This window comes from Vanacampus margaritifer, chromosome 8 (genome assembly GCF_051991255.1).
Source record: "Vanacampus margaritifer isolate UIUO_Vmar chromosome 8, RoL_Vmar_1.0, whole genome shotgun sequence".
In the NCBI taxonomy this organism is placed as follows: domain Eukaryota; kingdom Metazoa; phylum Chordata; class Actinopteri; order Syngnathiformes; family Syngnathidae; genus Vanacampus; species Vanacampus margaritifer.
The window spans coordinates 20,457,962-20,469,897 of NC_135439.1; the positions used below are offsets into that span (position 1 = coordinate 20,457,962).

The 11,936-nt window shown below is 40.9% G+C and overlaps 1 protein-coding gene across 1 annotated transcript; it reads left to right on the plus strand.

Moving 5' to 3' along the window:
- Positions 1–2,214: 2,214 nt before the first annotated feature.
- LOC144056867 (inositol hexakisphosphate kinase 2-like) lies at positions 2,215–11,936 on the plus strand. Its single transcript, XM_077573959.1, has 5 exons — positions 2,215–2,874; positions 3,912–4,140; positions 5,968–6,152; positions 6,567–6,742; positions 9,805–11,936. Exons 1-5 carry the CDS (start codon positions 2,616–2,618, stop codon positions 10,420–10,422), a joined length of 1,467 nt encoding a protein of 488 aa, XP_077430085.1. The 5' UTR covers positions 2,215–2,615; the 3' UTR covers positions 10,423–11,936.

The following is an 11,936-nucleotide window of genomic DNA, read 5'->3' on the forward strand; positions in this document are numbered from 1 at the left end:
AGTCTTTACCAAAGACTATCTAGCCAAGAGAAATACAATTTATCACAAACCAAAAAACAAACGTCACAAACATAACCAACAAACCAAAGTAATGGATTTTTGGAGGGTTACGCTCGAATAGCCCTAAATTCCAAAGGGCAATGTAATTGACTTGAAGTGGGTCGTACAAGAAATGTCCTCTGTCATGTTAAAAGTGTCACAAAAATCTTTCATTTGACAAGTTGACAGTTGAAATCTCTGTATTGACTGACAGCGCATGCATGTATTGTGTTCTTGGTGACATGAGGCCATGCAGCCAAGGTCAATATGTGTGAGCTCACTGATGAAAGTAAATGTAGCAGTGCAGATGGATGGTATGTGGAACCAAGACTAGGAGTCACATGGGCTGCCCCATCTTTTTGTCTTCAATTAAAAAGCTTTAAAGTAAGTAGTTCAAGTGTGACTTCCAGGATATTTTCTACTTGTTTGTCACAGGCTATTTTTTTCTTGTGTTCCACGAGGCCGGATTAGAAAGATTAGTGTCGATCTTTCTGGCTCTATTCTCTGCCCTGCCAGGCCGACTTTAATGTACAGAATGCATACATGCACATGCCCAAGGATTTCTTGGTACGCATAAACAACTGTTAAATATTCCATAGCCATATTTCAGTCACAGTCACACTTTATCTATCAGCCTTGGAAAGGGATGCTTTTGAATGAAGACAGCAGTGAGTAATTGTTTAATCCCATGTTATTTTGCCCGCTAATAATCTGTGTCAAGACGAGGTAGGAGTCTGTGAGATAGGGATTTAAGTTTCCACCGTGGTCATAGCACAATGTTTTGGCAGTCTCCTCACCCAATTCATACTTGACTCATCAGTTCCTGGTCTTAATTGGTCACTTTTACATATTCCATCACTTTCTGTACTGTGCTCAAAATAAATAAAAAAGTATTTTTAAGGTGAGTGATTTCATGTTTAATGAACACATAATGGATATCTTATTGACGGTTGGAAAGTGAATGAAAAATACATTAAGACAATACAGATATGTTTATTGTTGTGATTGTAATTTGCAGTGGCTTCGAACCGCATCATATTGTTTTTAATATTTTGTTTCTCGTGTTTCTCATGCTTCTCAGGGCTCAATAAGGTCATCAAAAAGACCCATCGGTATGATGCAATATAGTTTACACCACTGGGAACTACAAAGTCATTGTTGATACTATTTGCTAATAATATTTTAAATCAGATTATATTGATGTGCATTGTCACTATCATGGCAACATTGGATTTATTATTATTATTTTTATTTGTACTATTATACTGAACAAAATTATAAATGCAACACTTATTATTTCTCTCATTTTCCATGAGCTGGACTCAAAGATCAAAAACTTTTTTTGAATACACAAAAGGCTATTTCCCTCAAATATAGTTCACAAAACGGTCTAAATCTGTAGATTTTCTCCTTTGTCGCGATAATCCATCTCACTTTACTGGTGTGGCATATCAAAATGCTGATTTGACAGCAATTGGCATGTTGACTGCAGGAATGTCCACCAGAGCTGTTGCCCGTGAATTGAATGTTCATTTCTCTACCATAAGCCGTCTTCAAAGGTGTTTTAGACAATTTTGACAGCGTGTTCTCATATTTGCATCTGTGTGTGTGTGTGTGTGTGTGTGTGTATGACTGTCCTGTTCAATAAACGGCTGATAGTGAAACGACTGTAGTCGTGCTTGCCCAAATATCATTATAGTAGCATAATTCTTGACCCCCCCCCCCCCCCACACACACACACACACACACATACACACATTGGTGGGAGCTATCTGAAGATGGCTTGAAACTCAAATGTATCAAGCAATGACTTGCAACTCAAAAAATTCAAAAGTTGGGCTCCTTGAATCTGCTGTACTGCTGTCTTTGTTAACTTCGTGGAAACCAGCCTACAGGTTTGTTTTTACCTCTGCTCTGCCCCTCGCCTTGATTTTAAAATGTTGCCTGTCATCTGTCAGGCTGTTCAAACCCTCTGTCACGCAGCTGAGTTTGGCCCAGCCCCCACCCTTGTTATGTTTCCTTTTGCTCCCTTTAATAGCCCCTCCCTTTTCCTCTTGCTCCCTCTCCCTCACTGGGGTTGCCACCGAACTTGCTTTGGACTGTCTTGATTGGTGGGTTTCACTTGAAGAGGGCGGGACTAGTGTCAGACTGGCGAGAGCTTTTCAAGTGGCGAGCGCAGCCTCTCTGCTGTCACTGATCCTGGAGTCTGCCTCGGAGTCACAAACGGGATATGTCGGCGTTACCAGCCTACTAATCGCTCTTTTAGCTACATGGCAAAAGGGAATTTACGGCCCATGAAGTCTGAGCAGTTTTATCTCTTTCTCCACTAGTGCAACCCCTTGCACTTTATTTTGATGAGCATCATCAACGGCTGCTCAAGGGAAGCAGGTCATCTGCACAGCAACGGCCTCAGGAAACAATAACACTCGCTAGCTTGCACAATCCACCAAAGGACTGCGCTTTTTCTGTGTACATCCGCAGTGCTTAGCGTGTACGCGTCACAGCCCCCCACCGCATTGTGCGTGCGTGAGTGAGGAGGCTAATGCCCGCCGAAGTGTGGCCAGGGCCCGAGGAGGATGAGTCCGGCTGTCGAGGCTCAGGCCCAAGAAGCCAAGGATGCAGAGATCCAGAAGCAGAAGATGATGATGCAGCAGCAGCACCCGTGCTACATGGACAAAGGGGTCATACTTGAGCCCTTCATCCACCAAGTGGGGGGGCATTCGTGCGTCCTGCGCTTTGGAGAGCAAACCATTTGCAAGCCCCTCATCCCTCGCGAGCATCAGTTCTACAAGAGCCTGCCCGCCGAGATGAGAAGGTTCACCCCCCAGTACAGAGGTAACCGACTTGCCTTGTGTTTTGTTTACCAATGCAAAATGAAAGGGATTTTAACGCATGACGCCACAGGGGGGCGCTGCAGCAGCAGAAGAAAAATGCAAGCAACAGCAAACAGGACATGGTTTCCCGTTTGTGTTTGCTTGTATTTGCACAGGTAAGTCAGGTAAGCAAAGGTGGATAGGGGGTGTCTGGTTGTTTATTGGCAAGCAGCACATGGAATTGATACAAGCTGCCTTCTTCTTCCAGTGCACACTTCCAAGGAGCTGCTGGTGTCATAAGGTCATCTTGAGAGTATAACGTCACAAAATTTGAGCTGACACAGCTGCTTTAGCTTCTGATGAGCAACCTTTGTAAACAGTGCTGTAGAACTGGTTAAACACATCAGTCTTACGTGAACCTGACATTTGTCTCATACCCTTAACAAGCTCTGCCAGTTTTTTTTTGTTTCTTAAATACATGCAGACAGCAAATACGAATCGCTGCACTTCTAAGAATCAGTCTACTACTTACTACTTTTCATAACCATTCTCATGTCTCCGGGCCACTACCACTGTTTTGTTTGTTTGCTTTGCCAGCATTGGTTGGTTCTCTGTCAGCATCTTTTCCACCTTATCTTTATTCTCACGCCCTTTCCCTTTCCCCATGTCCTTCAACTCATCTACAGTGCTCTGTTTCATTGCAAAGAATGAATATTGGGACTGTCTAAAATTGCTTTACTCTTAATTTTCTCTGAATGACCTTTGCTGGTCCACAGTAAAATACTTTCTGTGTGCTATACAGTATACAAACTGTACATTGACTGCCATTGGGGGATATGACAGTAAATGTTATTGAAACAACCCTTTTGTAGTTTTGTGTCTTTTGTGTTTGGACTCTTGTATAAGAATTAATATTTGACATTGTCTCATAACTACTTTATTTTTTGCTTTAGAGCACATTACCCTAAATAAAACACAAATATCAGCAATGTGATTTAATTTGAGACTTGTATTTCACATAACATTGCCTGGAATTAAATCATGTTCATCTTGTACCAGGCGTGGTGTCGGTGAGTTTCGAGGAGGATGAAGAAGGGAACCTGTGCCTCATCGCCTACCCCCTCCACAGCGACCCGGCGGCCGACCTGGAGAACAAGGACCCCTCGGCTGACAGCGAGCCCAAGAGCAAGATGGTCAAGTGGGGCAACGTGACGGCACCATCGCCGCTTGTGGAGAGCGAAAACCTGAGCAAAGAGGGACGAAGCCGCCACTCACGCAAAGATAAGAGGTGAAAAACAAGAACGTTTTCACGGCAGAGGCGAAGCTGCTTTTAGCAGATTGAGGTAGTCATAGGCAAATGGCAAGATTATGTATTCATTAATGCAAATGCCCTATTTTACATGTTGCCTAAAAATTGTCATTTACATCAAAAGTGCAGAGTGGTTGAGAAGGGTTGTATATTTTATGCTGCCTGTAAAAGCGTTTTGTTTTTGTTTTTTACTCGACGTGGACATGTGGCAAAGCATCTAAATAAATACATATATATATATATATATATATATATATATATATATATATATATATATATATATATATATATATATATATATATATATATATATATATATATATATATATATATATATATATTATAGCTGTCAAACAATAAAACATTTTAATCAGATTAGTCACATCTTAGAATTTTGATTAATCACAATTAATCGCTTAATAAAAAAGCCTTTTTATCAAAAAAAATGTGCCCGCCAAATTTTAATGTCGAAAGAATTAACATAAAACACGTGCTCTTTAATGCGATAATTTTTTGTGATTGATTAATTAGTTAACGCTTTAACTTTGGCAGCCCTAACGTCAATTAGAAAATGATCTTGAGGTATGAATTTTAAACTAGAAACGTATAAATTGTTCATTAGCATAATAGTGGCACATTGCTAGCAACATTTTTAGTGTGAAAATATCAGTAAATTTTTTTAAAAGTGTAAATGATTGTCTTTCTTTGTTAGCGGGCTACCACGCTAGCAACGGCTATTGTCATCCAAATCGTTCAGCTGTCTTTTTATTAAACACTGAAGCCTAACTTGCTGCCAGTGGGATCTGGCAGAGCCCTGCATGGCGGCAGCAGCCGCCGGACACTGTTGTGTGTGAATTGGGTGAATGTGATGCATTTTAAAACGCTTTCAGCACCATATGGTGTAAAAAGTGCTATTCGTTCAGTCCATTTACCATTTAGTTGTCATTCTGCATAAAGCGCATTTAAGACTAAATTGAAGAATGAGGTCATTGCTCCAAAGTTAAGGCAGCCATTTTACACTGCATGTAAAATGCTATTTTTTTCTGCCTTTCCCTGTGCTGCTATTCTGAAGAAACTGAATGGGACGACAAAGTCAGTCTGTCAATTTTCTTTACGTTCAATTTAGTGTTGTAGGTGAGCTGGAGTCTAACCATTAGTCCACTGTGCTGCCCAAGGACAAAGGGGATATGACAGTTTTCCATGTAGGCTACAGTAAACCATGAATAGCAAAAAACAAATAAAACACGTATAATTGACGGCCATTGAAATGCATTGGGGGATTTGAACCTTTAAAAATGCTGATAAAAAACTTATATGGGTATTCCACATTGAATAGGTGATATTTTCATGGAACTAAGAAGTATAGAGAGTCCTATAAAGAAAATCTGCGACTAGATGAATTTGTAATTGCCGAACCGTGAATATGCTCGGGTTCACTGTCTCAGAGTGGTAACAGGATACTGATGATTCTGCCATGCAGGGCCTGCAGTGGGAAGTTGAACACCTGTGACTTGTTTCTCCTGGTTCTGTTGAAAAGCAATTAGCACCTTCAGATACACCTGCAGTTGGTGCCACTTATCGACTCATCTGATAGCGGGATATCATGTCGCTGTGTGAAAGCGCACAGTTTCCTCCTGTGTTGTGTTTTACGTAAGGTAGATAAATACAGGTGTCCTTTCACAGCGCTGATGCAACAATTTCAGGGGATGTGCATGTGAAAGAAGCTCATTGAACTAACTGAACTTGAATCTGTAAATGGGTAGTTGAAATAGATGCTGAATCTTCAATTTCTCCTCCGCCATCCAGCGCTCACAAGCTGCAGGAGGATGTGGAGCTGGAGTGGGTGCAGCAGGCCGAGGTGCTGTACTACCGCCTGGAGCGCAGCCACAATAATGCGATCCCACAGCTCCAACACAACCCTTGGAGCCTCAAGTGTCACCAGCAGCACCTACAGAGGATGAAGGACAACGCCAAGCACCGAAACCAATACAGTATCCTTTTGATATCATGTCACAAATGACAAATGTGTTAATGAAAATGACACGTGACAGCCCGCTTTTTATAGCACATGCATACACACAATGGCCTGGCAAAGGCTTAAGGCTGACTGCCTAACACAATATTCGACTATCAATGTCCTTTGGTGTCACCTTACGCAAGCACACCCGTTTGTGACTTGACATGTGTGACCTTGTCACTCACACAAGACACAACAATGGAAAGTCACAGCTGGGCACGTTTTCCCCAAGAAGCTTTTATCAAGATGGTTGCTTTGGTTTTGACTCACAAAATATAAGCAGAAGGATAAAAATGTACACAAGCAAACAATTCAAATTGTCACTCAGCAAACAAGTCGCCCATATTCTACTTTGAGGATACACTCTCCCTTGACTCTATTGTGCCAGAATTCATCCTGTTGGAGAACCTTACGTGGCAGCACAGAGTGCCGTGCGTGTTGGACCTGAAGATGGGCACGCGGCAGCACGGCGATGACGCCTCAGAGGAGAAGAAGGCCGTGCAGATCCGCAAGTGCCAGCAGAGCACGTCAGCCTCCATAGGAGTTCGACTCTGTGGCATGCAGGTACCTTCATAGAGGAGGCACAATGCACTCACCAGCAGCCAGCAGTAACATTATCATCTCTATCAATAACTATTTTCAGTTGGGATCAGTGTTGGGCAGTAACTAGTTACTAGTAACGCGTTACTTTTTACAATAACTAATACTCTAACGTATTATTTTTTTAAATACAGTAACTCAGTTACAGTTACAATATGGTGCGTTAGTCAGTTACTTGATACATTATTTAATTTAATCATTTAATTGTGCGACACTCGTGAGGATAAGCGGTTCAGAATCATAAAATGAATGGATGGCTGCCGTGTACTGTACTATTTCCTGTTTACAATGGATTGCCACTGCCGTACTAACGAAGAAGACACATAGTGGGCGGGTGTCGGATTCGGCAGTCATGGAGAGTCAAGGCGAGCGCAGGACGAGTTTTTCGACATGGGAATAGGCTCATTACGTTGAGCATTAAGGAACAGTGTATGTTTTCTTTTTTTAAGTAACTAAAGAGTTACTTTTAATAGTAACACATTACTGATCACTCATTGAGTTACTTTTAAAATGAAGTAACTAGTAACTGGAACTAGTTACTATTTATTTTAGTAATAGCACAACACTGGTTGGGATACTGCTCTCAAAGAGGTATTCATTAAGTATGTTTATTATTGTGCTATATTTGTCCTTATTTATTTTAGTTAGAATTTTACAAGCACCCTTTAGTATAAAAGTTCTAAAAGATGAAAATTACCCACTGTTGGTCATTGTACCAAAGAAAGAAAAAAAACTCAACTCAAGAGTCCAACTGAATAGTACTAGGCAGTGTAGGCAATGAAAAACTTTAAGAAGGAAGAAACCTGGAAAAGAACCGAGGCTCAGTGTGGGGCGACGTCTTCCTTGACCTACTTGGTTATGACCAACACTCCCACTGACTACGTTTACATGCCGTCAATATTTAGTTTAAGGTCAAAATTAAAATTCTGAAACAGTTGAGATAACATGGCGATTTGAATACCGTGATGTAAACGAAGATGCATGGACAAGGTCAGACGCATGACGTAAATAAAGAAAATTTCTTCTTCTTTCTACGGTCAATGGAATACATTATATTTATATTCATGTCAGTCACCACACTAATAAAGTGTCGGTTTCCTCCTCGCTCCAAAAGTGTGGTTCTGTGCCACGAATCAGATTCGTCATGTTTGTTTACCTCTGCTTATGTATTTCCGGTGGGTTGCACACCATACTCTTGTAAGTACATTTTATTTATATAGCACCTTTCACAGACAAAAAGGTCACAAAGTGCTTCACAGGTAAAATTAATCACACAGATAAAAACAATCAAATAGAAAATACAAGAAGTAAAACAAAGTAAAGGTCAAAAAGACAATCCATGATCAGCAGAAATCAGAAAGCTTTGCAAAATAAATGTAAAGGTAAATTCCACTGATTTTCACACCCAACTAAGTGGGGGTGAAATTCATTCTCCGCATTTGACCCATCCCCTGAGGGAGCGGTGGGCAGCAATGATTGCACTCGGGAATCATATGGTGATCTAACCCCCCAATTCCAACCCTTTATACTGAGTGTTAAGCAGGGAGGCAATGGGTCCCATTTTTATAGTCTTTGGTATGACCTGGCCGGGGATTGAACCCACAACCTCCCAGTCTCAGGGCGGACACTCTACCACAAGGCCACTGAGCTGGTACAATAAATATGTTTTAAAATGACTCCTAAAAGCATCAACAGGACTTATATGGACATATACATGCATATATGTATGTGTACATATACACTGTAGCATTTTCGCCGTAGAGACAGAAAATAGCGTGAAAATGCTGCAGAGAAATCAATGTATTCAGTTAAGGCTCAATTAGTGAGTGGCAATGTAAGGTGGCCGCCGCACATTCAGGTAGTTCCTGTTCTCAAAAGACCAAGATTCCTGTATGCGCGAAACACAAACGAATGTTCTGTTCCGAAGTACCACTGTCACATTTATATGACCAAATATTGGGTTAGACATGGGGTAACCCAGCCTAATCGTGTTTTTTCTGTGTGTTTAACGTGGACTTTCAATATTTGGGTTTTGAAGGGGCTGCATGTAAATGTAGTCATTCATTTAGCAGTTTCTTCTGACAATTGGCTCATGGATTACGTTATGATGTTGTCATCAAATTAACCTGTGTTGGCACTGTTTTAATTTCTTAGTTTCTTTTATATTGTTGCTGTCAGGTGGAAACCTGCGGTCCAAATTTGATCAATTTCACATTTTCTGACAAATGTATACTATTTAAAATGTCAGTCATCACCTATGAGTCATCTGCAGTATTGAAAATGGTTTTCTCTATCAACAAATATGTCTTCTTTTTTTTCACGAAAAGTGATGGTTGTGGAGATATGTGGATTTAAGACAACTGGAGCAACAGATTTTTATATATTGAGTTTTTTTTGGTTTTGTTTTGTCTGTTATTGATGGTGTTTTTTATTTATTTACGTGGTTTATGAAGGTCACTGATTGTGTAGTTGTACATTTGCCTGATTTCAGTGCAGTTAGTGTGTGTTCAGTTCCCACTCCATGGCGCTGTAAATATGAAAGTTTTTTATTATTTTTTTCCTCTCAGAAAAAAAAGTTAATATGATAGTTAATGTTTGTCTGGGGTGTAGTCTTGTAGCCTGTGATAGGCTCCTGCTCCCCGCAACCCTGAACAGGATAAGCAGTTTAGAAAATGGATGGCTGGTCTGAAAAAAAAAAATGTAATCCAGTAGTTACACAAGAGCTTAAGTGGGGAGTAAATGTCTTATCTATACACATTTTATATACAACCCAATGATTTCATTACGGGGACTTTCCAATTGTCACAGAAATAATGATTTAAAAGTCATGGCCTCGTTGACCCATGAACATTCCTGCTGCACCAAAGAAACAAACAATCTCGTCTTGAAATGGCTTGGACCATCTGTCAGTGAAAAAAAAAGAAAAGAGTAAATAGACTCCAGGTTGACTTTTGTGCAGTATTTAAAAGATGATTTGGATTTGGGTAGCACTTCTAACAGTTTGACCATTTTGTGCATCCCACCAGGTGTATCAGTCTGACACTGGCCAGCTGATGTTCATGAACAAGTACCACGGCCGTAAGCTCAACCGCTCGGACTTCAAGGAGGCTCTGTTCCAGTTCTTTCACAGTGGACGCCGCCTGCGTCACGAGCTCCTGTCGCCGGTGCTGCGCAGGCTCCGGGACATGCAGGCCGCTCTGGAAGCCTGCGAGTCCTACCGCTTCTACTCCAGCTCGCTGCTCATCATCTACGACGGGGCGGCGCACCGCAAGCACACGCGCCGACGCACCCAGGGCGGCCTCTCGGAAGAGGACGAAGAGGAGGAGGAGGATGAAGACGACGAGCAGGCAGAAGCCCAAGTAGAAACGCAGGGGGAGGAAGACCTGGGCGTAGCGGGTGCGCTTGATTTCCCTCGCACTTCTGGTGATGACAGCAACAGTTGTTCCAGCAGCAGCTGTCAGCTGCCCCACTCAGGCCCACGCAGCCCAGTAGTGGACGTGCGGATGATAGACTTTGCCCACACCACCTGCAGACATTACCGTGAGGACAGCGTGGTCCATGAGGGCCAGGACACCGGATACATTTTCGGCCTGCAGAATCTGATCACCATCATCTCCGAGCTGGAGAACCATAGCTCGGGTTAGACGCTGAACGCTTTTGGGAGAATCATCAGACATTAAGGCTGTGTTCAGAATCACTATATAATGCCCTATTATAGGGACGTCACTATTTTGTGGTGCTGTTTGAATAGCCTAATAGCATAAATTGCCCCATCTACTTGATTATAATTTAATGTATGACAATCAATGCTAGAGTATTTGTAGTTTAGAAATAGTGCTGTCAAAGTTAAGGCATTAACTCATTGTGCAGTGGATCAAAAAATGTGGAAGACATCCTCATAACATTAATGTAGAAATAATTAACATAACCTGTGCTTCAAATTTGGCGGGCAAAAAATGTTGATAAAAAGCCTTTTTTGATTAAGTGATTAATCATAATTAGTCAAAATTCTAAGATGTGATTAATCTGATTTAAAAATGTAATCCTTTGACAGCTCTCTTTAGAAATAATAATTTTGGACGATTAACTGGATCATTTCGGGTGGCAGATCTGATGATCTGTGGCGCATTTGTGTTAAGTGCCTTCAGTGTCTCTTACAATTCGTCTTATAAAGTAATGTAGCTACAACTGTGGTCACTAGACGAACAAATACAATTATATCCCATGATGCATTACGGAAAAATGATTTTCCATTTCTGTTTGATTTTCAACATGAGACAAATTAATGAGTTGTGTTGCTCTATTTAGAGTAAAGATATTTTTGCATCACATCACAACACGGATGGACATTAACCATTAAGTGTGTGTGTGTGTGTTGTTGTTTTTTTAAATACACTCACCTTAATCATCTGAATACAGTCATCTATGAGCATTTATTTGCTCAAAGTTTATTATGGAAGGTCAACCAGCTGATGTTGAGTAGAACAGCAATGATGTCGATATCAGCGTGCCCAAGCAAGTGTTCAAAGCAATTTTTTTTTTTATTTGACTGATGGGAACTGTATTTCACTATATAAAAATCCGTATATAATGAAATGAATGAATGATCCTGAACGCAGCCTTTGTCTGACTGTTAGACGCCAACTGGGCTACACAAGGTCTACTTCCATTTGTTTGGTGCTTGGCTATGTTTTGTCCTGTTGTCCGTTTCCAGGTTTGCGTAACAAAGCAGATGCCGCTTTTGTCATTGTGCTTTAACAAGACTCAAAAAAGGGGGATTAGCAAAAGAAAGTGGAAGAATTGTTTCCATTTCCAAAGAGTGCATAAAGACTTTGCACACACAAACTGTACATGCACTTAAACACATTCAGCTGGGGTGAGTGTGTGTTGGGACAAGCTTATCTGAATTCTACTCCATTTGTATGTGAATAGAAGTCTACAGAGACTATATTCATATAAATGTTAGAGGCAGAAGCGAGAGACATAATTGTTGGACCAGTCCCATTCTCCAAATGTATAAAGGGAGTCCACGACATTCCATGTTATTACGATAATGATATTCATTATAATATTGTTACATGACATGTTTGGATACTTCAATGTTACATATCTGTTTTTTGTCCATGAGGAAAAATTAAAAGTCTTTGGTATGTGCTAA

What these genes read in the sequence shown, in the direction of transcription:
- LOC144056867 (XM_077573959.1), top strand. Translation starts at nt 2,616, where the DNA reads ATGAGTCCGGCTGTCGAGGCTCAGGCCCAAGAAGCCAAGGATGCAGAG. An exon ending in GTTCACCCCCCAGTACAGAG is followed by an intron (nt 2,875 to 3,911) that starts GTAACCGACTTG and finishes ATCTTGTACCAG; the next exon opens with GCGTGGTGTCGGTGAGTTTC. An exon ending in CACTCACGCAAAGATAAGAG is followed by an intron (nt 4,141 to 5,967) that starts GTGAAAAACAAG and finishes TCCGCCATCCAG; the next exon opens with CGCTCACAAGCTGCAGGAGG.